Source organism: Aulostomus chinensis, chromosome 22, assembly GCF_037954235.1.
Source record: "Aulostomus chinensis isolate RoL2024-O1b breed Wild chromosome 22, RoL_Achi_v1.0, whole genome shotgun sequence".
In the NCBI taxonomy this organism is placed as follows: domain Eukaryota; kingdom Metazoa; phylum Chordata; class Actinopteri; order Syngnathiformes; family Aulostomidae; genus Aulostomus; species Aulostomus chinensis.
In genome coordinates this window covers 455,470-482,080 of record NC_141341.1, presented here as the reverse complement: position 1 = coordinate 482,080, position 26,611 = coordinate 455,470, and the positions used below count along the sequence as shown (strand labels likewise).

Below are 26,611 nucleotides of genomic sequence, written 5' to 3'. Positions count from 1 at the left end.
AGGTCTGTGATCTAGACGAAGGAACTAGACGTTCTACCAGGAGAACTTATTTACCGAGGCCCTGAACGTCTCATTCTCCTACCTTGATATGATCTTAAAGCTGGAAGGTTCTTGCAGCCAGAACAGGAGACGAAATGTACATTTGCTTCTGCAGCTGCAGATTAAAACCTGCAGGAGAACAACACGTCAGCAAGAGTCAGATCCACTCCAGACCAGATGGTGGCGGCATTTAACTTGCCAACTACACATCTGAAAAGATGAAGAGAAAGAACTGCTTTCTGCGGTGTGCGTTCTAATAATTCCGACAGACCTTGAAGTACACAACAGCGACATCAGCAGACGGACCTCCTGCTGCTGATCCCCCGGACCTCCTGCCACCACCTTCGCCGGACATCACCCTCCATCATGGCGCTTCGGAGGTTTTTCGTCGGAGGGAACTGGAAGATGAACGGCAACAAGGAGAGTCTGGAGGCCCTGATCACCTGCCTGAACACGGCCAGCTTGGACGAGCGCGCCGGTAATGATCTCACCTGTAAAGAGGAGCAGCTTCGGTCCGAAATAATGACGTTTATCCTTCCAGAAGGAAGGGGGGGGGGGGTGATCAGGTGACATCATGACTTTGAAGGTCATATCTATCAGCAAGGTCAGGTGTGTGTACATTTTTATACATACACACATATGTGTATGTGTGTATAAATATTTATGTGTACACACATACACAAGTTGCTCCTTTGTACTTCCACATTAAAGATTAGCAGGGTCTCGTCTGTATTTGTCGAGCTGCAGTGGGAGAAGGTTTAACGTCACTGGCAGTCGTAGTGTTGATGCTTCATTTCCATTTTCAGAGATCAAAGTCTGACACATCAGACAAGATCAAAGACCAAAGCTGAGTCCGTTCTGTTTCTCTGTGTAGAACGTAGAGGACGTGATGGTGCTTGACGTCGCTCGCTGAGGGAACCTAACCCGTAGGGTTTCAGATGACAAAAAGAGAATAAAATGCATTTAGAGACGTAACAAACTAAAAGAAGAAATGGTGTTTCAGAGGTGGTGTGTGCGGCGCCCTCTATCTACCTGGACCTGACCCGCTCTAGTCTGGATCTCAGGATTGGGGTTGCAGCACAGAACTGTTACAAGGTGGCCAAGGGGGCGTTTACAGGGGAGATCAGGTGACTGAAAACCAACCAATCATCTCTGTCTGGTAGCTGTCGATCACTCGACGGAGGGAGTTGTAACGCTGCGTGTGTGGTTGCTCCCTCAGCCCGGCGATGATCAAGGACTGCGGTGCTGACTGGGTGGTTCTGGGACACTCTGAACGCCGTCACATGTTCGGTGAGAGTGATGAGCTGATTGGCCAAAAGGTGAGATCCATGCGGCAGCTACATCACCAGATGTGGGTGGTTGGTCCTGGCAGTCGCGTTTAATCAAGATTGATTTAGGTAGAAGGTGAGATGTTCTGTTGTTTGCTCTGTTACGGAAACTTAGACTGCTGAACATCTGGTTGTGAACGCTGTTCCATGTTGAGAACATCAGGTTCTAGAGACCTTCTACAGATGCTTGTGCCTCCACGTGGACGTTGAGAGGAAGAAAGCCCATTGTGGCCTTTGTGGTGTATTTGCTGATGAGGTTGTCCACGTCTCTCAGGTGGCTCACGCTCTGGAGAGCGGCCTGGGCGTCATCGCCTGCTTCGGAGAGAAGCTCGAGGAGCGTGAAGCCGGCACTACAGAAGAAGTCGTCTACTCTCAGGTGCTGGCCATCGCAGGTGAGGGAACCACAGCCAGCTCTAATTTTTCACTCAGTTATTGTTGAAATATTTTTGGATATTTTTCAAATGTTTGTGTTTGGATCTTCAGTCCTTTTACACTGGACGTCACACCAGTGTTTGTTATTCCCCCCTGGGGCAGTGCAGCAGCTGCCAGCCATGAATAGTTATCATCTCACTTGGCCCACCATGGGCTGGGCGCCCCACACAGGCCAGAGGATGGGATGTGACCCAGGTGGTTGGTTAGTGGCACCCGGCCTGAGTAAGTTAAGAAGACCACTAATTTTAACCACTGACCACCTGGGACCCACCTCCACACTCCCTGTTATCAAACTGACGTCTGTCAGGCCCGGAGCCCTTAAACCGTCCTGGTCTGGACTGGCATATTGGATCCACTAGCGACACACAGGCTGTTAGCCCGCAGGGGAACCTCTGAGGCCGAGCAGCACCAAGAGTAAACCAGGTCCGGGTCCTGGCGTGTCACATTGGTGTGACATCACTATGTCACCACTACCAGCCAGTCACAGTGTCCGGTCCTCCAGCCCTGTCTATATTACATTTTAACTGTGAAACTCTCCCGTGCCTCAAACTGTAGCAGGGTAACATTCAGCTGCTTCCTGACGATGGATGATTATTGATGATTGAACAATGGCGGGTGTGGTTCCAGAGAATGTGACAGACTGGGAGAAAGTGGTGCTGGCATATGAACCAGTGTGGGCCATCGGCACCGGCAAGACGGCCACGCCTGAGCAGGTAACCACGGTCTCTTGGTTTATGACTCCACTAGCGCCCTTGCCCTGCTGAGCTTTGTGTGTGTGTGTGTGTGTGTGTGTGTGTGTGTGTGCGCGCCTACATGCAGGCTCAGAAGGTCCATGAGAAGCTGAGGGCGTGGCTCAGAGCCAACGTGTCGGACGACGTTGCCGACACCGTACGCATCATCTATGGAGGTTAGTGATGATTCATCAGTAAGGAGACCAAAGCGCTGGTGTCGACATGTTTATGTTTCCATCTAAAAAGGTATTTTCATGGGTCCTCAGCAGCGGTGGGTGTGGCCTGAGTCTGTTTTGTCTTGTACATCTATCTGTCTGTTATTGCAGCTACACGTTGATGGAATTATTCGTTTTTTAGTTCAAATATTCACTTGGATCACTGGGAGGATCAGCTGATTTGATTTTGAAGAACAGAGGTCAAAGGTCATGGTGATGCCTCCAGGGAATTCATCAACTTTGGCACAAAGATTCCTTGCCGCCAGACCAGCAGTCAGAGGAACCGGCGACACCTGAGAGCCGCTTTCTCATCACGTTACCCTCTCTGTCGCCACTCCACAGGTTCCGTGACAGGCGCCAACTGTAAAGAGCTGGCGTCTCAGGACGATGTGGATGGCTTCTTGGTGGGCGGGGCCTCGCTCAAACCAGAGTTTGTTGACATCATCAATGCACGAGCCTAACAAGGACTCCATGACATGAGTCACGTGTGACAAACCTGTAGGTCCTCGTAGAGTTGATTTGAACACGCAGTATTATCTTTTACTGTGAAATGTTTTTCTTTGCTCCCCTTAAAAATTTGTAGTTGAGATTTGACAGTCATAGATATGACAGACACACATCATGGAGCTGCTGTCAGGTCACATGATGAGAAGATGACTTGGCCGTGAATACGTTTTTCTCTGGACGTTTGCAACATGTCAGAGTTCCTGTGGTTTATAGTTGGCAGGTAGAAGTGGAGAGAAAAATAAGAATTGACTTTGATGCTTTAATCTTGTCTTTGATCTCATATTTATGCGGAAAAATGCCACAGTTTGTCACTTCTATCTGCAAAGCCCAGTTATGACTGCTGTTCCTCCCACACTGTAGAAGAGCTGCACCAATAAAACCTGTGACAAGATGTGTGTGATGTATTTGATAGATTCCTTTATGTTTGAAGGATCGGACACATGAAGCTGCATGAATGTGATGGAAGAGAAAGACAGCTAATGATCGGTCGGTACAGGTGATTTAGGACGTGGACAGGAAGTTGTTCTCTCCAGTCTCTCACGCACAAATGTTGAGGGAAAGTGAAGCAGCAAAGACCTAGAGAAAAGGTCGTTAGTGGATCAGAGAGCAGACTTCATTGGAAAGCCTGGAGGGTTCAAACCAGCGGCTCTGTCACTCCCGGACACCCTCTCAACCGCCTTGTAGCAGCTGAGGGTGCCAGGGGTTCAGGCCCCTCCCAGGCCATGTGAAGGAGCTCGTAGCTCCTCTGCTGAGGACAGTGGGCCTCCAGACACGCTCCTGAAGTCGCAGCACATCAAGCAGTTTTCAATAAATTTCCAGTTTTATACTTTTAAGTTGTTGCTGAAGCGCCCCCATCAGGAAAACAGAATAAAGTACACAAAATATAACTAATTTGAGGGAAGAAATAACATTAGATTTCTATTGGAGCATCTTGTGGTTATGAAGTCGGTACACTGAGGGAACCAGCGCCACTTGGAGGCCCCAGGCTAATTGCTCTCTTCAGATGTCCATGCTGCTGTGTGAAGAAGAAAAAGGACACAAAAATGAAGACAAAACAGTATGAATGTGATTCAAATTGTAAATTACCATCTTTTAATTTCACATATGTTCACATTTTTTCAGTGACACGCATTGTGTTTATTAATTCAGCTTTAAATGTCTCTCAGTTTGTTTTCAACGCATCTATTCTATGGATGTCCAGGAGGAACCGGAGGAAAAGTTGGACTGAAGAGTGATGCCATCAGGGCAGGGAGAAGGTTTGAAACACACAGAAGGACAAGAAAAACCAGGATGGAGGAGAGCAAAGGTGGGGCAGGGTGAGGGGTGGGGGGGTTGTTCAGGTGTGTGTGAGAGCAGTGGAACCCTCTTGGTGGGTTTTGTTGTCTCAAGTAGGGCATCGTGCTTCACTCTGTTTTTTACAACTTAATTTTTGTACATGAACTACAGTAACAGTGCATGTCAGGCTTATAGTGTGTGTGTGTGTGTGTGTGTGTGTGTGTGTGTGTGTGTGTGTGTGTGTGTGTGTGCATACAGCATCTTCTCCTTATATAAGTTCAGTGCATAATTTACTTTTTTATTTTTGCTTGGCTCTTTTGCTCGTGTCATTCACTCCTAAATATGATATTTGTACATGGCTCGGTCCGTGCACCTGTGTGTGTGTGTGTGTGTGTGTGTGTGTGCGCGGTCATCAGCCTCTTTCACAAGACGCTGGGGTTCCTGAAGTTATGGCCAGCAAAGCGAGCCTGGTCGCCCAGCTCCTCTTCAATCCTGCAGAGCAGAAAAGGACAAACTCAGGTTGGTCGCGTGTCTCGTTCTCTTGAAGTTCGTCCAGCGGGATTCTGAGATGACCTGAAGGCATTGTGGAGGTCAAAGGTCAAGGTCACAGATGTGGTGTTTCGAGTGTAATTTGTCTCATGAAATTGTTTTTTATCATTTGTAATCATCAAGTTTTGGTTGACTAGCAACCAAACTGAATCTGTTCTGCTTGTGATCTATGAGAGGACGCCTCGACCACCAAGTCTGCCGTGTCGGCAGCCATGTATATTTAGCTTGAAGCTAACAGAGACTGATGCTAACAGCAGCTAAACTGTCCAGAAACATCTGGTCACCAACTCTCCAGGTGGTCTGGTGTAGTCCAGGACTCCTTGATCCAGATGGAGGATCAGGGATCCACCAACACTTTGACTGGAAATGAACTTGAACAAATTAGGTTGCTGCTCATTCGCAGTAGCACAACTGTTGTTATTGTTCATTGACAGCCTCCATTAGCTTCAAGCTATATATACAATATGTGGCCTGCTCTTTCTGCATTTTTGACACAGAAGTAATGCAGGAGGGAAAAAAACATCTTGGTAGTCTCAAGAGTCCAACTGGTGAATTCGTACTACTCAGATGAGTTGTCACTTTGGCGATGTTCCTCCCGCCACAGTATTTACAGGCAGCTTCTTCATGTCCTGTGTCTTGGTTTCTGTGGTGATGTGGTTACACGTGTGTGTGCACGTGCGAGTGCACTGATTAGCTTTAATCACCAGGTAATGCTCCTGTAAGTCTGGTCCTGCTCCAATGCTTCTCAGCAGCCTAGTGAGATTACTCCCCCCCCCCCCCCCCCCCCCCCGCCTGTCACCTGCTGGGTTACTTAGCTCTGTGGCACTAAGACAGCACTGCTGCCAAACAAGTACAATAGAAGAAGCAACATAAACTCCTGTTGGTATCTCCTCTCTATGAACACCTCTACCTGTGCTCTTCCCCTCCGTTTGATGGGGCGAACAAGAGGAGACAAAGGTTATGGTCATATGAAAACAGTCACGTTTCCTCCCTCACTCAGGTCAGCTGGGCAGTGATGCAGCAAACCTTGTGCATTTATGGGTCAATGATAGGTGGTTTTTAGGTCATTTAGAGGTCGTCTTCTGGAGGCAGTGAGGTGGAGAATTGGTTGGAACTGAGTCAGCAACAACCACTTCCTGGTTCAGACCAGTGCGATCAGCTGTACCTTGCAAAGACACAGCGGTAATTGCAGTAACCCTAACCCTGCTCCCTGCATTGATCAAGGTTTGATGAACTGAACATGGGTTTTTCCATGCTGATGCTGGCGGCCGCCAGTCACTACGATAGGCTGCCACAGTGATAGCAGCTGCTGCAAGATCCCAGAGCGCACCAAGCTAACGCTGGATTTGGTTATAAAGTTTGGTAGCTGCTGTCTGTAGCTCTGCACTTGTGAGCCAGGAGACTTGTGTCCCCACCGCCATCTCTGCCTGCAGCCCACTGACCTCATCAGCTGGTTGTACTTGGCCAGACGCTCAGACCTGCAGGGGGCGCCAGTCTTAATCTGCAGCAGAGAGAGAAAGAGAAGAATCACAGTCCAGCAGGAACACCGGTCAGGAGCTGTGAAACGTCACAGTGTGTCATGATGCCACACAAGTAGACAGAATTCTCCACCTGTCCAGTGCAGAGTCCCACCACCAGGTCAGCGATGAAGGTGTCCTCCGTCTCTCCTGAGCGATGGCTGACCATCACGCCCCAACCGTTGGCCTGGGCCAGTTTACACCTGACAGACACAACCACAAAGTTTCACATCTCAGTTTTTTATATTTACTTAAAACAAAAGACCCAGGGCGCCTGGTGGAGCCGTGGTCCTCACGGTGGCCCCCAGCAAGAAGGTTGTGGGTGGAGCAGTGGTCCTCCCTGTGGCCCCCATCAAGACGGTTATGGGTGGAGCCCCGGCTGCAGCACGGGGTCTTTCTGGGTGAGTCTCCATGTTCTCCTGTTCCTGCTGGGTTCTCTCTGGTACTCCAGCTTCCTCCACAGTCCAAAGACATCAAGAGGGACCAGGTTAATCCAGACTCTAAATTGACCGTAGGCGTGGCTGGGAGAGCCAATGGTTGTCTGTCTCTATGTGTTGGCCCTGCCATGGACTGGTGACCTGTCCAGGGGGAAGGCTGCTGGGATAGGCTCCACCCCCACCCCCCCATGACCCTTAACAGCAATAAGCGGAAGAAAATGGATGGATGGACAAAAGACCCAACAGAGCGATGAACACTGAGAACCATCAGATCATCCATTCACCCGTTCACAGCTCAGCATCACGTCACCATCTAAGCAGCAACATGTCGTGTTCCTCAGGTAATGAACTCTGTTTTATAGTTTGCCTCTAACCCTTGGAGACCCTCTATGGAGCCATTTTGTTCTTTTCTAGGGTCCCAGCAGGCCAACAGCAGATCTAGATCAGTGATTCTCAGACCGTGGTACGCTCCCTCAGGTGGCACAATGAGGAATCCCAGAAATATTTTTGGAAAATGAAATGTTTTAAAACAAAGTTTACCAGCAAATCAGTACATAATTTGGAATGAAAATATATGAACTTCACCATAAATTTCATCCGTTTTATAATCTTATTCTGTCATCGGCAACTTGGTCACGTTTATTCATGTCACACACACGACACACCCGCCGCTGCTAATGGTAGCTGCTAATAGTAGCTGCTAATGGTAGCTGCTAATGCTAGGAACAGTTAAAGATAGCTGGTAGGCATTTGTGACTCAGTCTGGACTCAGTTGCCTTGAAGAGGAGCCCAGGCCCCAGTGTGTGTATGTGGTGAAGGAACAGAACCTTGGACCCAAACAGCAAGGACTGAAAAACACACCAATCTACTGGACCAGTCCAGCACCACCATTCAAATGTGTGCCCCACCAGTAGCACCAGCACTCACTATCATGTTGCCCAGCAGCCAAATTGTGATATTATCTGTATTAAGCTTAGAAATATTGGTGTGATTCCACACCTGTGACCAAGAGAAGGACAGCTGTGGCTGCGTCCCTCCGGAGGCTCGCAAGACGCTGGCGGATCCGTTCAAGGTCAGCGCCCTTTGCTACGGCAGTATTATTTGAACTCCTGCCAATTTTTGGTTTCTTTTTGTCTGGATACCTTCAGCAAATCCTTGCTCCTGTCAATCATTCAGCCCAAACACAGAGGGGAACATGTACCAGGCTGGAATATATCTGAATTTCTCACTGGGTTTATTGTACGTACGCCTGTATAGCCTCGGTGACAGAGCCGATCTGGTTGACTTTGAGCAGCAGGCAGTTGCAGGCTCGCTCCTCTGCAGCCTTCTCTATCCTCTTAGGGTTTGTCACCGTCAGGTCGTCCCCAACGACCTGGATCCCTACCTGGGCTGTTAGACGGGACCAGGCCTCCCAGTCATCCTGGTCGAACGGATCCTCGATGGACACCACTGACAATGAAGCAGAGGGACAGAAACATGTAGAGAGAACTCATCTGCGGAGGTGAAGATCTGCCACACAGCACCTCCCTCACCTGGATAGTTGTTGACGAAGCCCTGGTAGATATCTGCGAGCTCCTCAGCCGTGATGTGTCGCTCTGGATCTGGTGGCGATTTGAAGTCCAGGTCATATTTTCCCTCACGATGAAACTCTGAGGCGGCCACGTCCATCCCAACCACCACCTTTTCTGTGAAGCCGGCCTTCTCTATGGCGGTCTGCAGCAGGTCCAGGGCTGAGACAGGTGGAGGAGGAGAGCAGGAGGGAGGGATAAAAAGATGGGTGAAGGAAGGGTGTGATGAGGAGGACAGTCAATGAACTCTAATTCCAGATGGTGTCAGAAAACAAACATGATCCAGAACATCATGTCACAGGAACTCCATAAGAACCAACGGAGCAGGAAAGAGTTCCTATCATGACTTCAGAGCAGGCCAGAACCCTCCTGATCTGGTTTATCTGTGTCCTGGTTTAGAGGACATAGATGCTTCTTGTGTTTCTGGTGGTTCAGCGTGAGGACAGTTTTAGCATCAGTGAGAACAGAAGACAGCGAAACAACAACGAAAGCTGAGAACTGCTGTGATGCAACCGATACCTGATTGCCCGGTTATGAGGTCATAACAGGTAAACAGTCGTTCTCTGCTCTGAGCAGCGACGGACAATAATCATGTGATCAAAGGCTCCAATGACCCAGTGCTACTTGTTATGTAAAGATTATCTGCTCCACTTTGATGAGGTTTTCATGTGTTTAAATTAATCTCTAAACAAGTGGGAGCTTTGACTGAGATCAGACGCCGTGTCCCATCTGCCTTCACCTTCACTGTTCTCAAGGATGTTGGGAGCGAAACCTCCCTCGTCTCCCACATTGGTGGCGTCCTGGCCGTACTTCTCCTGGATCACCTCCTTGAGGGTGTGGTACAGCTCGGATCCTATCCTCAATGCCTCCCTGACAGGTGGGGGACAGGATGAGGAGGAGGAGGAGGAGAGAGGAGCAACAGATGAAGGACAATCAAGCAATGCTGAGCTCTTATTATCGAAGCAGATGTGACGTCTTACTTGAAAGATTCAGCACCGACAGGGAGAACCATGAACTCCTGCATGGCCAGTTTGTTCCCCGCATGAGAACCTCCATTAATCACATTAAAGGCCTGGGGGGAAGAGAGGAGGAGGAGGAGGGGGAGGAGAGGAGGGGTGTGAGGGGGCAGGACTTATGTTAGTTGTCTATCAAAGTCTGATGATGTTGTCCAAGCGTGTGGTGCCTTCAAATGTCTTACAGGAACTGGCAGCACCAGCTCTGTGTTCCCGGCCAGGTCGGCTATGTGGCGGTACAGGGGCACATCTTTCTCAGCTGCACCGGCCTTACAGATGGCGAGAGACACACCCAGGATGGCATTGGCCCCGAACTGAGCTGTTCACCAGGACAGTCAACAGGAAACAAGTTACGTTTGTACCAGTAATGAGAGGGTACACCCCACCCCCACCTGTAACTGCACTCAGACTGGGCAAGTTTAACCCAGAAATGGGTCTGATTTGAGATACAAGTGGGTGTGGCTTAGCCTGGAGGTGTATGCTACTGGTGGAGTTGGTTTTAAGAAACGAATAGGAAGCTTCAGATGTCTTTGATCAGCAGGTCAGAGCTGCTGACTTGATGCTGCCTGACTGGTGATGTGAGCAAATCCTGATGCTGGTTCAGTGTCTCTGTTTATGTATTCCTGCAGAGAGAAGTCCTCGTTACTGGTGTTCATCACATTGCCTGATCCTACGTGTTGGCTGAGTCTTGGTCTATCACAGTCCGGCCTGCATGTTCAGAACCAGGTTCAGTACCTCAAACCTTCTTCCATAAAAACACATGATGCCTGACAGCAGGACTCGGCCGTGTTAGGACTCACATTTGTTTTCCGTGCCATCCATCTCAATCATCATGGTGTCCAGCTGCTCCTGCTCCACCACGCTGACGCCCTACACACACACACACACACACACACACACACACACACACACACACACACACACACACACACAGGTGCGCGCACACACACACACACACACACACACACACACACAGCACCTTTATCACTGGGGTAGGTGCACACATCATGTATCACAGGGTCTCTGGCACATGAATCTCATCAGAACAAACATGTTTGCTGGCTCTCTTTAACTGCGCCAGCAGCCAATAGGATCGCTCCATGTGATTGTGGTGATTGAACCAGTAAATCAGCTCTGGTGAACAAAAGTTGATGATCTTCCAGGTTCAGTTCATCAAGATCATCTTCACTAATGAACCCTCTGATGATGCTGGAAGCCTGGATGCTATGTTAGTAGTACTAAGCTAAAGGTAGCCTATGAAGGAGCTACACCAGGGTCACGTGACTTCAAGGTTACCACCACTAAGCTTCAGGCACAGGTGTGCGCACACACACACACACACACACACACACACACACACACACACACACAGCACCTTTATCACTGGGGTAGGTGCACACATCATGTATCACAGGGTCTCTGGCACATGAATCTCATCAGAACAAACATGTTTGCTGGCTCTCTTTAACTGCGTCTTCACCTCAGAAGTGTGTCCTCACTCGTGAACAAGACCCAGAGACACTTAAACTCCTCCACCTGAGGCAGGACCCCCCCCCCCCACCCCACCCAACCTGGAGTGGGCAGGGCCCCTTTTCCAGCTGAGGACCAGGGCCTCAGACTTGGAGGTGCTGATTCTCATCCCAGCTGCTTCACATTCAGCTGCTAACTGTCCCAGCAAGAGCTGGAGGTCGTGGCCTGATGGCGCTAAGAGGACCATGTCATCTGCAAACAGCAGAGACGACACCCTCCCACCACCAAACTCAACCCCTCCACCACCCAGCTGCACCTAGAAATTCTGTCCATAAAAGTTATGAACAGAACCGGTAACAAAGCAGCCTTGGCAGAGTCCAACCCTCACTGGGAACAAGTCCGACCTACTGCCGGCAACATGAACCAGACTCTCACTCCTCTTATCTTATCATCTTATCTTAATAAAACGCACTGCATGAAGAGCAACCAGTCTTCCCTCCTTCCTGTGTCCTGACTGACACCCATAGTGGATGCTGAATTAACCCTAAAGAACTTGCCCCTCGTCCCATAGCTCCTCCTATACAACGGCCATTTTATATCAGACATTGAAAAATTTTAATAAGGAGAACAAACTGGTGACAGGGCGGCCGGTGGAGCAGTGGTTCTCACTGTGGCCCCCCAGCAAGAAGGTTGTGGGTAGAACAGCACGGGGTCTTTTTGTGTGAGTCTCCGTGTTCTCCCTGTTCCTGCTGGGTTCTCTCTGGTACTCCAGCTTCCTCCACAGTCCAAAGACATCAAGAGGGGACCAGGTTAATCCAGACTCTAAATTGACCGTAGGCGTGGCTGGGAGAGCCAATGGTTGTCTGTCTCTATGTGTTGGCCCTGCCATGGACTGGTGACCTGTCCAGGGGGAAGGCTGCTGGGTTAGGCTCCACCCCCACCACCCTTAACAGGAGAAGAGTTGGAACATGGATAGAAATTGGTGACTTACAGAGGCGATGAGTGCTGGAGCCAGAGAGTCGTTAATGTGTCCGACCGCCTTCAGAACCCCTACAGACAGAGAACAGAGAAGCTAATCATTTTACTTTTGCATAAAACTTCCCTTAAAAACTACAACACGCCATGAGATGTAGTCCATTTGTGTAGTAATGATATCGGTGATGGGTCCATCTCCTGGTTCCTCCTCCAACAGGAAGTGGTCATCTCCTGGTTCCTCCTCCAACAGGAAGTGGTCATGTCCTGGTTCCTCCTCCAACCGGATGTGGTCATCTCCTGGTTCCTCTCCCAACAGGAAGTAGTCATCTCCTGGTTCCTCCCCCAACAGGAAGTGGTCATCTCCTGGTTCCTCTCCCAACAGGAAGTGGTCATCTCCTGGTTCCTCCCCCAACAGGAAGTGGTCATCTCCTGGTTCCTCCCCCAACAGGAAGTGGTCATCTCCTGGTTCCTCCCTCAACAGGAAGTGGTCATCTCCTGGTTCCCCCACCAACAGGAAGTGGTCATCTCCTGGTTCCTCCCCCAGCAGCCAATAGGATCGCTCCATGTGATTGTGGTGATTGAACCAGTAAATCAGCTCTGGTGAACAAAAGTTGATGATCTTCCAGGTTGAGTTCATCAAGATCATCTTCACTAATGAACCCTCTGATGATGCTGGAAGCCTGGATGCTACGTTAGCAGTGCTAAGCTAACGGTAGCCTATGAAGCTACACCAGGGTCACGTGACTTCAAGGTCACCACCACTAAGCTTCAGGCTTCTTGTGATCCTCTGATGACCTTTAATGACCTCCATGACCTCTGTAGGCTCCTCTAGACTCTTGTTAGCAACCCAGGTTTTTAAGACTCTAAAAGGAAAGTGGGCGGGGTTATTAATAGATCCCACTTGTCTTTGTTGTCACAATAGATCAGTAGCTATATACTCTACTTATCTGGTTATTGTTTCTTCCAATTGATCAGATTATATGAGGAACTGCAATGCATTGTGGGTGATATACACCTTTGAAGGAGCTCAGTCAATCTCACAAAGTTCACTTGGGTTTTCAGAGGACTGAAACATCAGTTTGATTGCAGCAGTGGCTCCCCCTGGGACTATCTGACAACTAATGAAACACAGAGAGTCTGTACCTTTGCCCTTGTAGCGACTCTTGTCTCCATCTCGGAGCTCCAGGGCCTCATAGATCCCTGTTGACGCGCCGCTGGGCACCGCAGCTCTGAACACACCTGAAGCACAAACAAGTAAAACTCATTTCATTGCTACTCCACATATATGACACAATACACATTTCAAGCATGAACCGTGAACATTTTTCCTGTGAAGGACTCACTAAGAGACTGTTAGCTTAGACATAAGCTAAATATACGTGGCTGGCTCTTCCTGCATTCTGGAGTCACTAAGAAGTGATGGGGGAGGGAGAAACATGTTAGTGAGCTGGAGACTCCTGTTTGTAACATGACTCACACCTCCCAGCTGAGGCATTGCTTTACGATGAAAGAACCCAAATACCACACACATCTAATACTGAACTGACTCCAGTGAACTATGCATTTACTCATAATCAACATTTTGTGTCTTTATGGATGAAGCTATGCTGCAAAGACTACACACCTATTTACCGCCATCACATACCAACCCCACATGCCAGCAACGGATACATTCACTTCATGTGTGAATGAGCGTTTGATGAATAAAATGACTGGAAAGAAGGTCAAACGTATTCAGGCTGAACACCAGTAACGTAGCAGTGAAGCTCGGTAAGTTGCGAGCATCATGGCGTCCTGCTGCTCTACCTGCCAACACTTTCAACGCTGAGGATTCAGAAATAGAAAACATGTGTAACTGTGAGAGTAAGCTGGCCCTCCACTGGAAAACATGTTCACCCGCTTGCAGAAGACCCTTCAGCCAAGAACTGAACGGTGCAGAAAGACTGTTTGCTTCCTGAACTCTGTTTAGCTCATTCTGACAAAATCTGAGTAGACACCCTTTGTTTTGAGTCTTGACATTAGCAGACAGGCTTGTCGCCAGTCACCTTTCTCTGTGCGAAGGTCCACTTCCACTGTTGGGTTCCCCCGGGAGTCCAAGATCTCCCTGGCAACAACGCTGACAATTGACATCCTGAGACAGAGAGTATTGGATAATTTATGACAAGTCACCTTTAACACTGGAAAAGAAAAGAAAAGATGGGTGCGCGCGCACACACACACACACACACACACACACACACACACACACACACACACACACACACTGCAGTCACTATATGTATTCACTGTGTTACAACAGTTAAAAAACAAGAGGTGTGTAGCTCTCCTGTGGCAACCTGAACCTGCTATGGGCAGAGGCCCAACCTCTGTCCCCATTGTGTGTGTGTGTGTGTGTGTGTGAGTGTGTGTGTGTGTGTTCAGCAGAGAGAGAGGGAGGTGAAACCTGATCATATCAGGATTCTACATGTAGGAGCAGACTACTGCTGCCTCCTCTAGGAGGCACTAGAGAACACACCCATCTATGTGTGAGGTTTGTTCCTTCAGTCTGACTCCCTGGAACCACCAGGTGGCGCTATGGGTTGTACACGTCTTCAACAACGATTGACCATGTGACTCCAGTTACTACAGCTTCCTGTTGTACTTTTACTCCATTGAAAGGAGCAAAAAGTACTGCAAGTGAGTGTTAGTGCAAATTGCAGCGATTCTATTGCCCTTTACTGCTGTGATACTTCAAAATGAGTCAAAATGAATTGATGAAAACGCTGCACGGTGGTGCAGTGGTCAGCACTGTGGCCTCACAGCAAGAAGGTTCCTGGTTCGAGTCCCGGCTTGGGCGCGGGATCTTTCTGTGTGGAGTCTCCATGTTCTCCCTGTTCCTGCTGGGTTCTCTCTGGTACTCCAGCTTCCTCCACCATCCAAAGACATCAATTTGGGGACGAGGCTGATTGATTCTCTAAATTGACCGTAGGTATGAGTGTGAATGGTTGTTTGTCTCTATGTTGGCCCTGCGATGGACTGGTGACCTGTCCAGGGTGTACCCCACCTCTCGCCCGTTGACACTGGGATAGGCTCCACCCCCTGCGACCCTTAATGTGTAGGAATAAGCGGAAGATGATGATGGAATTGATGAAAACTGGACTCGTGTGTTTTGGTCTTTATGGGGTTCATTGATAAAAATGTCATCTGGATAAACAAGCAAGGTGTGAGAGCAGTCTCCTCTAAGGGTGCTAGGTCAATGAGACAGACAGACAGTACATCTCAGGTTTAAGCACATGCTAGCGCTGAAATGTGGGGCTCTGTTTGATGGCAGCACCGAGCTCAGCTAGCATACCTGCCAACTAGCCTTGCTAGCTGAGCTGTCTATTAGCAGGGTGCAAAAGTCTGAATGGTCTGTACTCACGTTCCACAACCCTCACAGCTTCACGTTATGCTTTATCTGGATCAGTCAGCCCAGATTATTGCTTAAACACTGAAGGGTCCTTCAAATACATTGACACAGTAGTAGTAGCAGTACGACAGCAGCATATTTTCCTCCTCTTCTCTAGAAAATGGACTCTATGGGACTCAATTTTATACAGCGCTTTTCTACTTTAGTGGCACTCAAAGCGCTTTACAGTGTCATCTCATTCACCCATTCACACACACATGGTGAAGGCTGCCATGCCAACCTTCTCATCAGGAGCAATTATGGGTCCAGTATCTTGTTCAAGGACACTTTAAAATGGTCACCGGGGTCGAGGATCGAACCAGCGACCCCTCGGTTGCTAGACGGCCACTCTACCCCTGAGCAATGCTGCCCTCAAGAAAAATGACACTGAGCTCAAGAGGACGGTGGTCAGTCTACTCTGGGGTTCTGATGAGTCACAGCCAAGCATCTCAGGAGGTGGGCCTAGGAATCTCCTGGTATATCACCTGAACTCTTTGGTAGCTCCACACTGAAACACTCCAGATCACAAGACTGGAAACTGACTCTCTCTGCATGATGATGTGTTTTCAATCTCCTTTATGTTTTCAGATACAGCTAAAGATGAGCGGACCTGACGGTAATGCGTGATCATCCAGATCATCTGTGGGTGGGTGTTTCCCTCCATCTCCTCATTGATATTCCAAGCATGTAGCACTGCAACAGTGTGTCCAAAAAGGATCTGTTTTGGCGTCCCAGTTTCACAGTAGGATACTGTATTGGAAGGAACATTCAGGCTTTGTTCAGTTATATTTTGTCATTTTACCTTTTACAGTCTTAGAAGTCATCATGAAACATGTGTTTGACCACATTTAAGATGTAAACATCATATCAAGAGCCTTAATTAGCTGGGCTGTGAGGCTGGCGCCAGATCCCTCACACCTGTAGACCTGCACACTGGGAGGAGCACGAATGTGTGAACAGAACATCAAGCATCCTTCCAGCAATTCAAGAGAGGAGGGAGGGTCGGATCAGCAGATTTGCTGCGTTCATCCTCCAGTAAGTGTTCAAACCTTCGCAGCAATGCATCTGACAGCTGGTCAGCAAGTCTATAACTGGCTAATGAGGAGAACTACTCAGTCTACTGCAACTTGTGTGTCATATCAAACAATCCTCACAATGGCGTCTCAGTAGCTGAGAGTTGTTATTAGCATCAGAAAAGCTTCTGATAAGTAGAAATGTGGGGCTGATATCACTGAGGGAGCAGGTGTAAGACCTCACTGTCTTAATGCCCCTAGTTAGCTCCGTTAGCTTTGACTACAATCATTTACAGGAAGTGTATTCATCTTTGCTGCTCTAAAATAGTGGTCATAGCTACAGATGCTCAACTGCTCACAAGCACCAAGGGTTGGATAGCATAAGACAGTCAATTGGAGAGAAAGAGGCCACATAGGCATGGTCTGTTGTTTAGGAGGTCAGACAGCGTGAGGATGAGGGTGGTGGGCACTGTGTGAAGATGTCTTTAGTATTTGTTTCACAAATAAGGAAATACTTCATCTTTAGAAGCATCAGCAACACATTATCACCAGTTTCAGGACTTTAAACTGAAGAACATGGCAGGAACTGCTACTGTGCACCACAGTCAGGTGGCGGGTCTCACCTTTTTACATTCCGATTGCCCCTAGACTCTCTGCCTGTACGATGGGTTTACCCCGGTGGACGAAAGGGTTGCTTCCCTGTGCCTTCAGGTCAGGGAACAGGCCCTGATTGTTGTCAGCGCTTATGAACAGAACAGCAGTTCAGAGTATCCACCCTTTTTGGAGTCCTTTGGAAGGGTGCTGGATGGCGCCCCGACTGGGGACTCCATTGTCCTACTGGGGGACTTCAATGCTCACGTGGGCAATGACAGCGTGACCTGGAAGGGCGTGATTGGGAGAAACAGCAGGACCCACCTGAACACGAGTGGAGTGCAGTTATTGGACTTCTGTGCGAGTTGCAGTTTGTCCATAACGAACACCATGTTCGAACATAAGGATGTTCATCGGTGCACGTGGCACCAGGACATCATAGGTTGCAGGTCTATGATTGATTTTATAGTCGTATCACTTGACCTGCGGCCGCATGTTCTGGACACTCGGGTGAAGAGAGGAGCTGAGCTATCAACTGATCACCATCTGGTGGTGAGTTGGATCAGGTGACAGGGGAAGACGCCGCGTAGACCTGGCAGTCCCAAACGAGTAGTGAGGGTTTGCTGGGAACGCCTGGCGGAAGAACCAGTCAGAACGATCTTTAACTCCCACCTCCGGCAGAGCTTTGACCGCATCCCAGGGGCAGTGGGGGACACTGAGTCCGAAGGACCCTGTTCCGCTCTGCCATTGTCGAGGTGGCTGTTGTGAGCTGCTGGGACCGGTGCGGCAGTAATTTGCTGTCAGGCTGAAGAAGGAGGCCTACAGGGCATGGCTGGTCTGTGGGTCTCCAGGGGCAGCCGGCAGGCCAAGCGGTGTGCGGCTGTGGTAGTCATTGAGTCAAAAACTCAGATTTAGGAGGAGTTCAGTGAGGCCATGGAGTATGATGATTGATCGGCTCCGAAAAGGTTCTGGCAAACCATCCATCGCCTCAGCCGGGAAAGGCGGCAACTTGCCCACACTGTTAACAGTGGAGGCGGGAGGCTGCTGATGTCAACTGGGGAGATAATTGGACAGTGGAAGGAATACTTTGAGGAACTCCTCAATCCCACCAACACGTATTCCATGGAGGAAACAGACCTGGGGGAGGGCTTGGGGGGTGGGGTCGTCCAATCTCTGGCCAAGGCTGCTTTGTCACCGGTTCTGTTCATAACTTTTATGGACAGAATTTCTAGGCGCAGCCGGGTGGTGGAGGGGTCGAGTTCGGTGGTGGGAGGGTGTCGTCGTCTCTGCTGTTTGCAGATGACGTGGTCCTCTTAGCTCCATCAGGCCACAACCTCCAGCTCTTGCTGGGACAGTTGCAGCTGAATGTGAAGCAGCAGGGATGAGAATCAGCACCTCCAAGTCTGAGGCCATGGTGCTCAGCTGGAAAAGGGTGGCCTGCCCACTCCAGGTCAGGGGGAAGGTCCTGCCTCAGGTGGAGGAGTTTAAATATCTAGGGGTCTTGTTCACGAGTGAGGGTAGGATGGAGCGGGAGATTGACAGCCGGATTAGGGTGGCGTCTGCAGTGATGCGGGTGCTAAACCAGTCCATTGTGGTGAAGAGGGAGCTTAGCCAGAAGGAGAGGCTCTCCATTTACCTGTCAATCTACGTTCCAATCCTCACCTGTGGTCAGGAGCTCTGGGTAATGACTGAAAGAACAAGATCCTGAATACAAGCGGCTGAAATGAGTTTCCTCCTCAGGGAGGCTGGGCTCTCCCTTAGAGACAGGGTGAGAAGCTCAGTCCTTCAGGAGGGACTCAGAGTAGAGCTGCTGCTCCTCCAGGTAGAGGAGTCAGTGGAGGTGGTTCAGGCATCTGGTGAGGACGCCTCCCTTGGGAGGTTTTCCAGGCATGCCCAACCGGGAGGAGGCCTCGGGCCGATCCAGGACACGCTGGAGGGATTATGTCTCCCAACTGGTCTAGGAACGCCTCAGGATTCCCCCAGAAGAGCTGGTGGAAGTGGCTGGGGAGGGGACAGTCTGGGCCTCCTTGGTCAGGCTGCTGCCCCCGTGACCCGGCCCCTGGTAAGCGGAGGACATTGATGTCTCATTAAATTATAACTTTATTCCTAATTTTCGAGTGAAGTTAGCAAAAGGTCAGCAGTGTGTGAGTCTTTACTGTGTAAAATCCCACCAGTCAAATGTAGGCGTGCCTAGTGTTGAGACTGTGGTCTAAGTGATGGAACTGGCAATGAGGACATTGTCCACAGAGGCTAAGTTGGATATGCAGCTGTTTAACCACTCATACACACTTGGATCAGGTATCAGAATCTGTATCAGGACCGAAAACTACAGTCAAGCTAGGATGTGATGGTTCTTCCTCTTTTGTATGAAGATACTTGGACATGACTTTCATAGTCAAGTGTTGGACCGGTCTGTGTCTCGCTGCAGGTTATGTAAGCAGCAGCAGCAGAGGGAGCATGGCCATTAATGCACCACCACACCTACCAGAGACTGCAGCGTTCAGCAAAAACTCTACCAGCTATGGAGGATGGAGAGATTGGAGGGTGAAGAAGAAATAAATTAACAAGAAGACAGAGAAAACAGAAAGGACAAAGGATTTTGGAGCTGATTCACTTAACATGTTGACAAGTGTTGCAGTCATATTTCCAACTAACTGGAGCAACTCAAATCACATCTCTACGCTGTACATCCAAGCATTTATGGTTAATAAATTAGTCTGATCATACAGGAGAGTTTGTACCACTCACTGGAAGTCGGAACAGTGCCATAAAAACATTCCAAGTGTTTGAAACTGTCACAAATCTCTGGTAGGACTTGATAGTGAGATGAAGGCATACAAATATCTGATTAGTGCTATGACCTGGAGGTGGCTGGAGAAGACTGTCTGAGTCTTCTATATATGTAAATATATATGCATATATGTATACATATGTGTATATAAATGTGGCTGGATGGAGCTTCTCAGCAGCTGCAGGACTGTTTCGACAGCACCGACTGGGACATGTTTGAGGAAGAACACCTGGATGTTTTAACGGACACTGTTCTATGTTCCATCAAGAGCTGTGTAGACGTGGTCACAGTGGAGAAACGCATCAGGGTCTATCCCAGTCAGAAACCCTGGATGACCAGGGAGGTGAAGCAGCTGCTGAGGGAGAGAAACACCGCCTTCAAAGCTGGCGACAGGGCTCTCTACAGCACAGCCCACGCCAACCTGAAGAGAGGCATCAGGAAGACCAAGGAGGACTTCAGGAGGAGGATCAATGACCATCTGGACAGCAACAACAGCAGGCAGACATGGATGGCGGTCCAGCACCTCAACTACAAACCCAGCATCAGAGCAGCTGAGGGCGATGACGCTCTGGTAGAAAAACTGAATCTCTTCGTTGCTCGCTTCGAGTCTGTACCACTAGGAGCACTCATGTCGCTACCAGAGGCCGGGAGCACCCCCTCTCTTATGGTAGGGGTGCACGAGGTGAGGCGCACACTGAGGAGTGTCAACCCACGCAAAGCAACAGGCCCTGATGGCGTCGCTGAATGGGTGTTGAAAGACTGTGTGGACCAGCTCGCAGGGATTTTCCGCAAAATCTTCTACCTGTCCCTGACTCAGTCTACAGTCCCATCCTGACTGAAGACCTCCTTGTAGTCCCACCTAACCCAAGAAATCCCCCACAACCAGCCTTAGCAACTACTGGCCTGTTGCACTCACACCAGTGGTGATAAAGTCTCAAAAACTGGTTAGGAGTCACATCACCACCTTCATAACCCCAGCTTGGACCCATACCAACAGGTCGACAGTTATATATATATATATACACATATACATATATATGTGTATATATATATATATTCATATATATGTATATATATATATATATATATATTTATATATATATATATACATACATATATATATACATACACACATATTTATATATACATATATATGTATATATACACACATATACATATATATGTGTATATATATATTCATATATATGTGTATATATATACATACACACATATTTATATATACATATATATGTATATATAAATATGTGTGTGTATATATATACATACACACATATTTATATATACATATATATGTATATATATACACACATATACATATATATGTGTATATATATATTCATATATATGTGTATATATATACATACACACATATTTATATATACATATATATGTATATATAAATATATGTGTGTATATATATATACATACACACATATTTATATATACATATATATGTATATATATACACACATATACATATATATGTGTATATATATATTCATATATATGTGTATATATATACATACACACATATTTATATATACATATATATGTATATATAAATATGTGTGTGTATATATATACATACACACATATTTATATATATACATATGTATATATGTATATATACATATATGTATATACACACATATATGTATATATGTATGTGCATATATGTACTGTATATGTCAATGTGTGTGTTCTGTGTAAAAAGATTGACAGAAGGAAAACAAAATGAAAAGAAGGCAAAGGAAGAGAAAAAGGAAGAAATGAAGGGGATGAATAATTAAATGTCCTTGTTTGGCTGGGGAAGAAATGTAGGGAGGAAGAAGAGGAACGGAGGGCTGATCGCAGCACACACACTCAGACACAAGACTTAAGAGTTCATGTGCTCATCAACATGGATACTGACAATGAAACAATGAATGTTTGAATGTCTTCTCAGTGTAAAAGTTGCCTCAGTCAGGAAACCACATTAACCACATCAAATCACATAATAGGCCAGCCTTGTGGAGCAGTGGTCCTCACTGTGGCCCCCAGCAAGAAGGTTGCCGTCCAGTTTGATTCAGTGCCATACAAATACAACTGGAATTGAATTCATGTTGTTTGCTATTTTTAATCCTTTTTGTTCCCTATGACCCAGATCCAGAGTCTCCAAACCTCCAACCTGAGCCTAAACCCAGCATGAGCCTCACCCTGAGTCAGCTTAAAGTCCTAAACAGCCCTGGTTCGGTGTCTCATGAAGCCTGAACTGACCTGTTGTCGTTGGCTTAAACCTCCAAATTTGTCCTGACTAGGATAACTGGAGGAGTGACACCTGATCCTGAACCTGATCCTGAAACTGACCTTGACCCCTCAATTGAAACATCTTTGTTCGTATAACTGCTCTGGGGTCTGGTCATGTAAGAAGAAAATATGCATGAAGCGTCTCAAACACACACATGCACACACACACACATGCACACACACTCTCACAATCACACACACACTCAAAATCACACACATTCACAATCTCACACACTCACAATCACACACACACTCAAAATCACACACACTCATAGAAATGCATGCGCACAACACAAACACACACACACACGCATTCGCAGACACACAATCTCACACACATGCAACCACACACTCCCACACACACACACACGCATACACACATGCACACACGCGCATGCTCACACACACACATGATACACACTCCCACACACACACACACACGCATACACACTCCCGCACTCACATACACACTCCCACTCCCACACGTGCACACACTCACACACACACACACACACACACGCTCACACACACACGCTCACACACACACACTCACACACATGCACACACATACACACACATGCACACACACACTCACACACAGACACATACACACTTGCACACACACTCCCACACAAAGGCACTCGCACACACACACACACACACACACACACAGCATCCTGCACCACCTCTCAGACACACAAACACTTCCATGTCTGGAGGGAAGACGAGAAGATTTCCTGCGTTTACCTGCCGTCTCTGTTCTGTCCTTCACGGCGGCGCTGGAGAAAATACTGGAGAGGCTGAGCGAGCGAGAGAGAGGAAAACAGGCGGGGAGGAGTAGAGGGTGAGATGTGTGGCAGAGGGGGGGAGGGGTGATGACTCAGTGGAGATGGAGAGAGGCAGAGGAGGAGAAGAAGAGGGTTAATTAAAAAGGAGGAGATGGACAGAGGACAGTGATGAAGGGATGCCGACAGAGTGCCGAGCTTGGTTGTCCAACAGGAAGTAAAAATAGATGGAGAGGAGGACTGGTTCTCTCTGGTGCTGCAGTGGGGTTCAGTTCATGTAGATGCAGTTACATAATCCGTCCTCCTCCACGAAAGCGGGGGGGGGGGGGGGGGGGGCGAGCTGCTGCATCATCAACCCTTGTGCAAGGCACCACCCCAAAAACGGATGAGGTGAAAATCCGCATCAAGTCAGATGTCAGTGAGCTGTCCAACATTCTCCTGTCTCTCTTATTTTTGCTTCTGAACAAATCGATGCAGCAGCCTTCCAGTGCCGCAGTCCAGGACTATGAGGGACTGCATGCATGTCCTCGAGCCCTAACCCAACCCCCATCCAGGAGGGAACTCCTCCTTCCATTTAATTTGGCCTGATAAAGGTCTGTGCAGGAGTGAGTTCTAAAAACTGGAAACATGTTCTTGTTTTGAACGTCCAGTTTCCTCATCTGTGACCTGAAATCAGGTGTGAAATCCAGCTGAAGACATTTTAACGTTTGGTTAACGATATCAGACGAATCGCTGGTGAATTCTGACCACCCAGAAGAGGTCACCGGCCCCATGTGGTGGCGCAGGCTGTGTGTCTTCATGACCCCGAGATAGTAAGAGTCCTATATTCCTGGCAGGGTCGCCCCACCGAAAGGGTCAAAGGGCAGAGTGTCTTTCGAGGTGGTGTCCTGCTTCCAGGTCCAGTTATGAGCACCCTTACGCTTGAACATTGCATTTGCTTTGGACAACCCATGACGTCCAGTACAAAAACACAACTCAGTTAAAATCAGGGAGGTTGGTCCTCCAGCCGTGCCCTTCAAGTGTCTCTCAAGTATCTGTCTTCAAGTTTCCCAGGAGGACAACAGAGCTCCCACAGGCAGCCTGCCTAGTGCTGCATTCAAGCGCTCCACGAAGGATGAATGGTCTGAACAGCTATGCAGTACATTCGCACAAACAGTAGTGAGGCATGACACGACCACTTCCTGTTGGACTGCAAACATACCTCATCCCTGACACGACTGCTTCCTGTCTGACATGATCACTTCCTGTCTGCCTTTTTGTGTCTCTGCATGATTGCAGGTCAGAGGCAGTTTTCTGTTCTTACATCCATGCACGCTCCAGTTCGTTTGATGCTACATATATCTGGAATATATTCACGCACACACCTGGACAAACATACCTAGGCCCCTTTTCATAGAACCTGATATCTCAGGGACACCCTCTAATATGCCTCTAGGTCCACTGGGACTCCAGGATGTGCTGAAGAGATGGTCAAAGGTCACGGTCACTGACAGGCACATCCTGAAGACACACACCAGTGAAGGCTTCCGAGTTTGTTGAAATCATAACAGCAGATTTAGGAACTAGTTTGTGTCTGATCTTCCTGTTTGGCATCACACTGACTGCGTTTTCTTGTTGCAGCGGCACCATTAACTGCAGAAACAGTGACCTCGCAGCTCTAAAAACAGACTGGTGGAGATGTTCATGTCTGCTGGAGGGTGACAGTGATCCACACTGACAGAGTGTGTCGAGTGTGTGTGCCAGTATTTGCGTTGTGTGCACAAGCAGGTGCGTACGTCCATCCGTGTGCTGTGTTTCTTATGTGTGAGTGTGTGAGCTCATCTATAATTAAATTCATGAGTTTAATGGGATTATCTTTGGGAGGCAAGCAGCACAATGTCCTTGACATCCATCTCCCAGTTAGCCACGGGTGAGCAGCAGCGAGAGGCAGCAGCAAGCGACCTGGAGGCAGCGAGACAAAAGCACAGTGAGGAGATCAAAGAACGGTGAAATGCTTTTAAGTGAGAGGAGGGGAGAAGCGGTCCAGAGGGGGGGGGGGGGGGGGGGGGCTAACGGACGAGTGCCTCACATCGTAATTATCTCATTTTCTGCTCTATTACCACTTAAAGTCAGCTGGTCTTTCGTCCACCTACAGCTCTCTACAACCATCCCTCCATCCCTGTCGAAGACTTTGGCGTCATGGTTGCTGATTTACATCTGACAAGCTCCATAGCGCCCCCACTGGCACCACACATCCAATAATGCCAGACAGACACAGCACAGAGAGACAAGGAAAATCAAGCTGCCTCTAAAGTAAAACATGGACCTGATGTCAAACTCCAACACATGAAGACCAACAAACTATAAAGGTAACAACAGCATTCATGTTATGATGTTTGGAAGAAGCTGTGGGAATTTATTCAAGTGATAGTGCAGCACTTTCGCCAATTTATTACAGGTTGAGGTTACAGAGTTAAACAAGCAGCTGTTAACACATGCTTATGTCACAGGCTCCAGCAGGGCCTCGCCAGCGTAGTGCTTGGAGTGTGACCTCAGTTGACCTGTCATTAGGACCCACCCATAAACACACAACAACCAATCTCAGTCTGTAGTTGTCGCACAACAATTTGGACATCCTTAATTTAGCCTAGCATTAGCATTCCTGCTAATGGTTATGGTTATGATAAATAATGGTCATAAATTCCTTGTTTTATATATATATATATGTGTGTGTGTGTGTGTGTGTGTGTGTGTGTGTGCGCGCGCACCGCAATTTTAACGTTATATTATTTACTCGAAAATTGCTAACAAGTCTGATTTGTTTCTGTAACATTAAGCAAACAACAACAACAACAAAATAACAGGAGAAACAAGATGTTGTCTGATGAGAACCTGAGGGCCAAACAACAGTGGCAGAGAGCGGAGACTCACCTGAGGAGCTGAAGCCCCCAGGGTGCAGTGAAAAGGGCCCAGGTGCCTGGAATGTTGTCAGGAACCATGAATGTCCTTCATCTCCCTCTGGTGGCCATTGAGAAACTAAACCATTACTCATTGGACACTGGGAAGACTGGAGAGGTCGGTGAAGGTTACACTGTCACTTCTGTCTTTTTGAGGGACATTTGATGCTCACAACCTCATTTGATGATGAAATAAATTAAGAAAATACATAAAAAAACCTACATTCATACCATTGGACTATAATCGCTATATTCTGGATTATTTGTTAGACCAAGTAAAATAATTAAGGTCTTTCTCCATGATGCCAGTGTAATATTGGAGGATTTATTTGTCCTCAAAAAAATCCGGGATCCATATGTTCAACAATTTAAATGGCCATCGAGTTTCGAAAAACTTCCACGAAACATCGGCTATAAATATACAAGAATAAAACATGAAAGAAATACTGAATACAACACACTTGTGATATTTCCGACTTCCGGATGGGCGGTAAACGTCCTTAAACCGAGGCACTTGAACGCCCCATGGCAACAGAAGCTCACGGAGGCTGAGCGGAGAAGGTAGGACCGACGGCTGTGTCATTTGCTGGGTCTTCATGGCCATCAGTTCTCATCAGGAGGACAGAAATTGGGATTTGAGTTACTCTTTTCATTGGAAATGCTATTAGCACTGGCGGCTAACTTGGCTAACCCGCCGGCATCTGT

General features: G+C 48.0%; 2 protein-coding genes across 2 annotated transcripts; one reads left to right on the top strand and one right to left on the bottom strand.

Annotated features, from left to right (window-relative positions):
• Window positions 1–261: 261 nt before the first annotated feature.
• On the top strand, window positions 262–3,643 carry LOC147240181 (triosephosphate isomerase). The gene is made up of 7 exons (XM_086194159.1): window positions 262–517; window positions 1,043–1,166; window positions 1,259–1,358; window positions 1,642–1,759; window positions 2,427–2,512; window positions 2,619–2,706; window positions 3,088–3,643. The coding sequence occupies exons 1-7, from the start codon at window positions 406–408 to the stop codon at window positions 3,204–3,206; spliced, it is 747 nt and encodes a 248-aa protein (XP_086050285.1). The 5' UTR covers window positions 262–405; the 3' UTR covers window positions 3,207–3,643.
• Window positions 3,644–4,696: 1,053 nt separating this feature from the next.
• Window positions 4,697–23,260, bottom strand: eno2 (enolase 2). Its single transcript, XM_086194157.1, has 13 exons — window positions 22,933–23,260; window positions 14,102–14,187; window positions 13,200–13,295; window positions 12,073–12,131; window positions 10,412–10,481; window positions 9,797–9,930; window positions 9,579–9,670; window positions 9,338–9,468; window positions 8,563–8,760; window positions 8,278–8,479; window positions 6,688–6,796; window positions 6,519–6,577; window positions 4,697–5,019 (listed from the first exon to the last, which is right to left on the bottom strand). The coding sequence occupies exons 2-13, from the start codon at window positions 14,184–14,186 to the stop codon at window positions 4,950–4,952; spliced, it is 1,305 nt and encodes a 434-aa protein (XP_086050283.1). The 5' UTR covers window position 14,187; window positions 22,933–23,260; the 3' UTR covers window positions 4,697–4,949.
• Between the last annotated feature and the right edge of the window lie 3,351 nt (window positions 23,261–26,611).

Excerpts from the sequence above, each read along its gene's own strand:
- eno2 (XM_086194157.1), bottom strand. The coding sequence starts at position 14,186 with ATGTCAATTGTCAGCGTTGTTGCCAGGGAGATCTTGGACTCCCGGGGG. Across the intron at positions 9,469-9,578 it reads GTCGGTGCTGAATCTTTCAA|GGAGGCATTGAGGATAGGAT; the intron begins GTAAGACGTCAC and ends CCCACCTGTCAG. Across the intron at positions 6,578-6,687 it reads TGGGACTCTGCACTGGACAG|ATTAAGACTGGCGCCCCCTG; the intron begins GTGGAGAATTCT and ends TCTCTGCTGCAG.
- LOC147240181 (XM_086194159.1), top strand. The coding sequence starts at position 406 with ATGGCGCTTCGGAGGTTTTTCGTCGGAGGGAACTGGAAGATGAACGGC. Across the intron at positions 1,760-2,426 it reads TCAGGTGCTGGCCATCGCAG|AGAATGTGACAGACTGGGAG; the intron begins GTGAGGGAACCA and ends GTGTGGTTCCAG. Across the intron at positions 2,513-2,618 it reads AGACGGCCACGCCTGAGCAG|GCTCAGAAGGTCCATGAGAA; the intron begins GTAACCACGGTC and ends GCCTACATGCAG.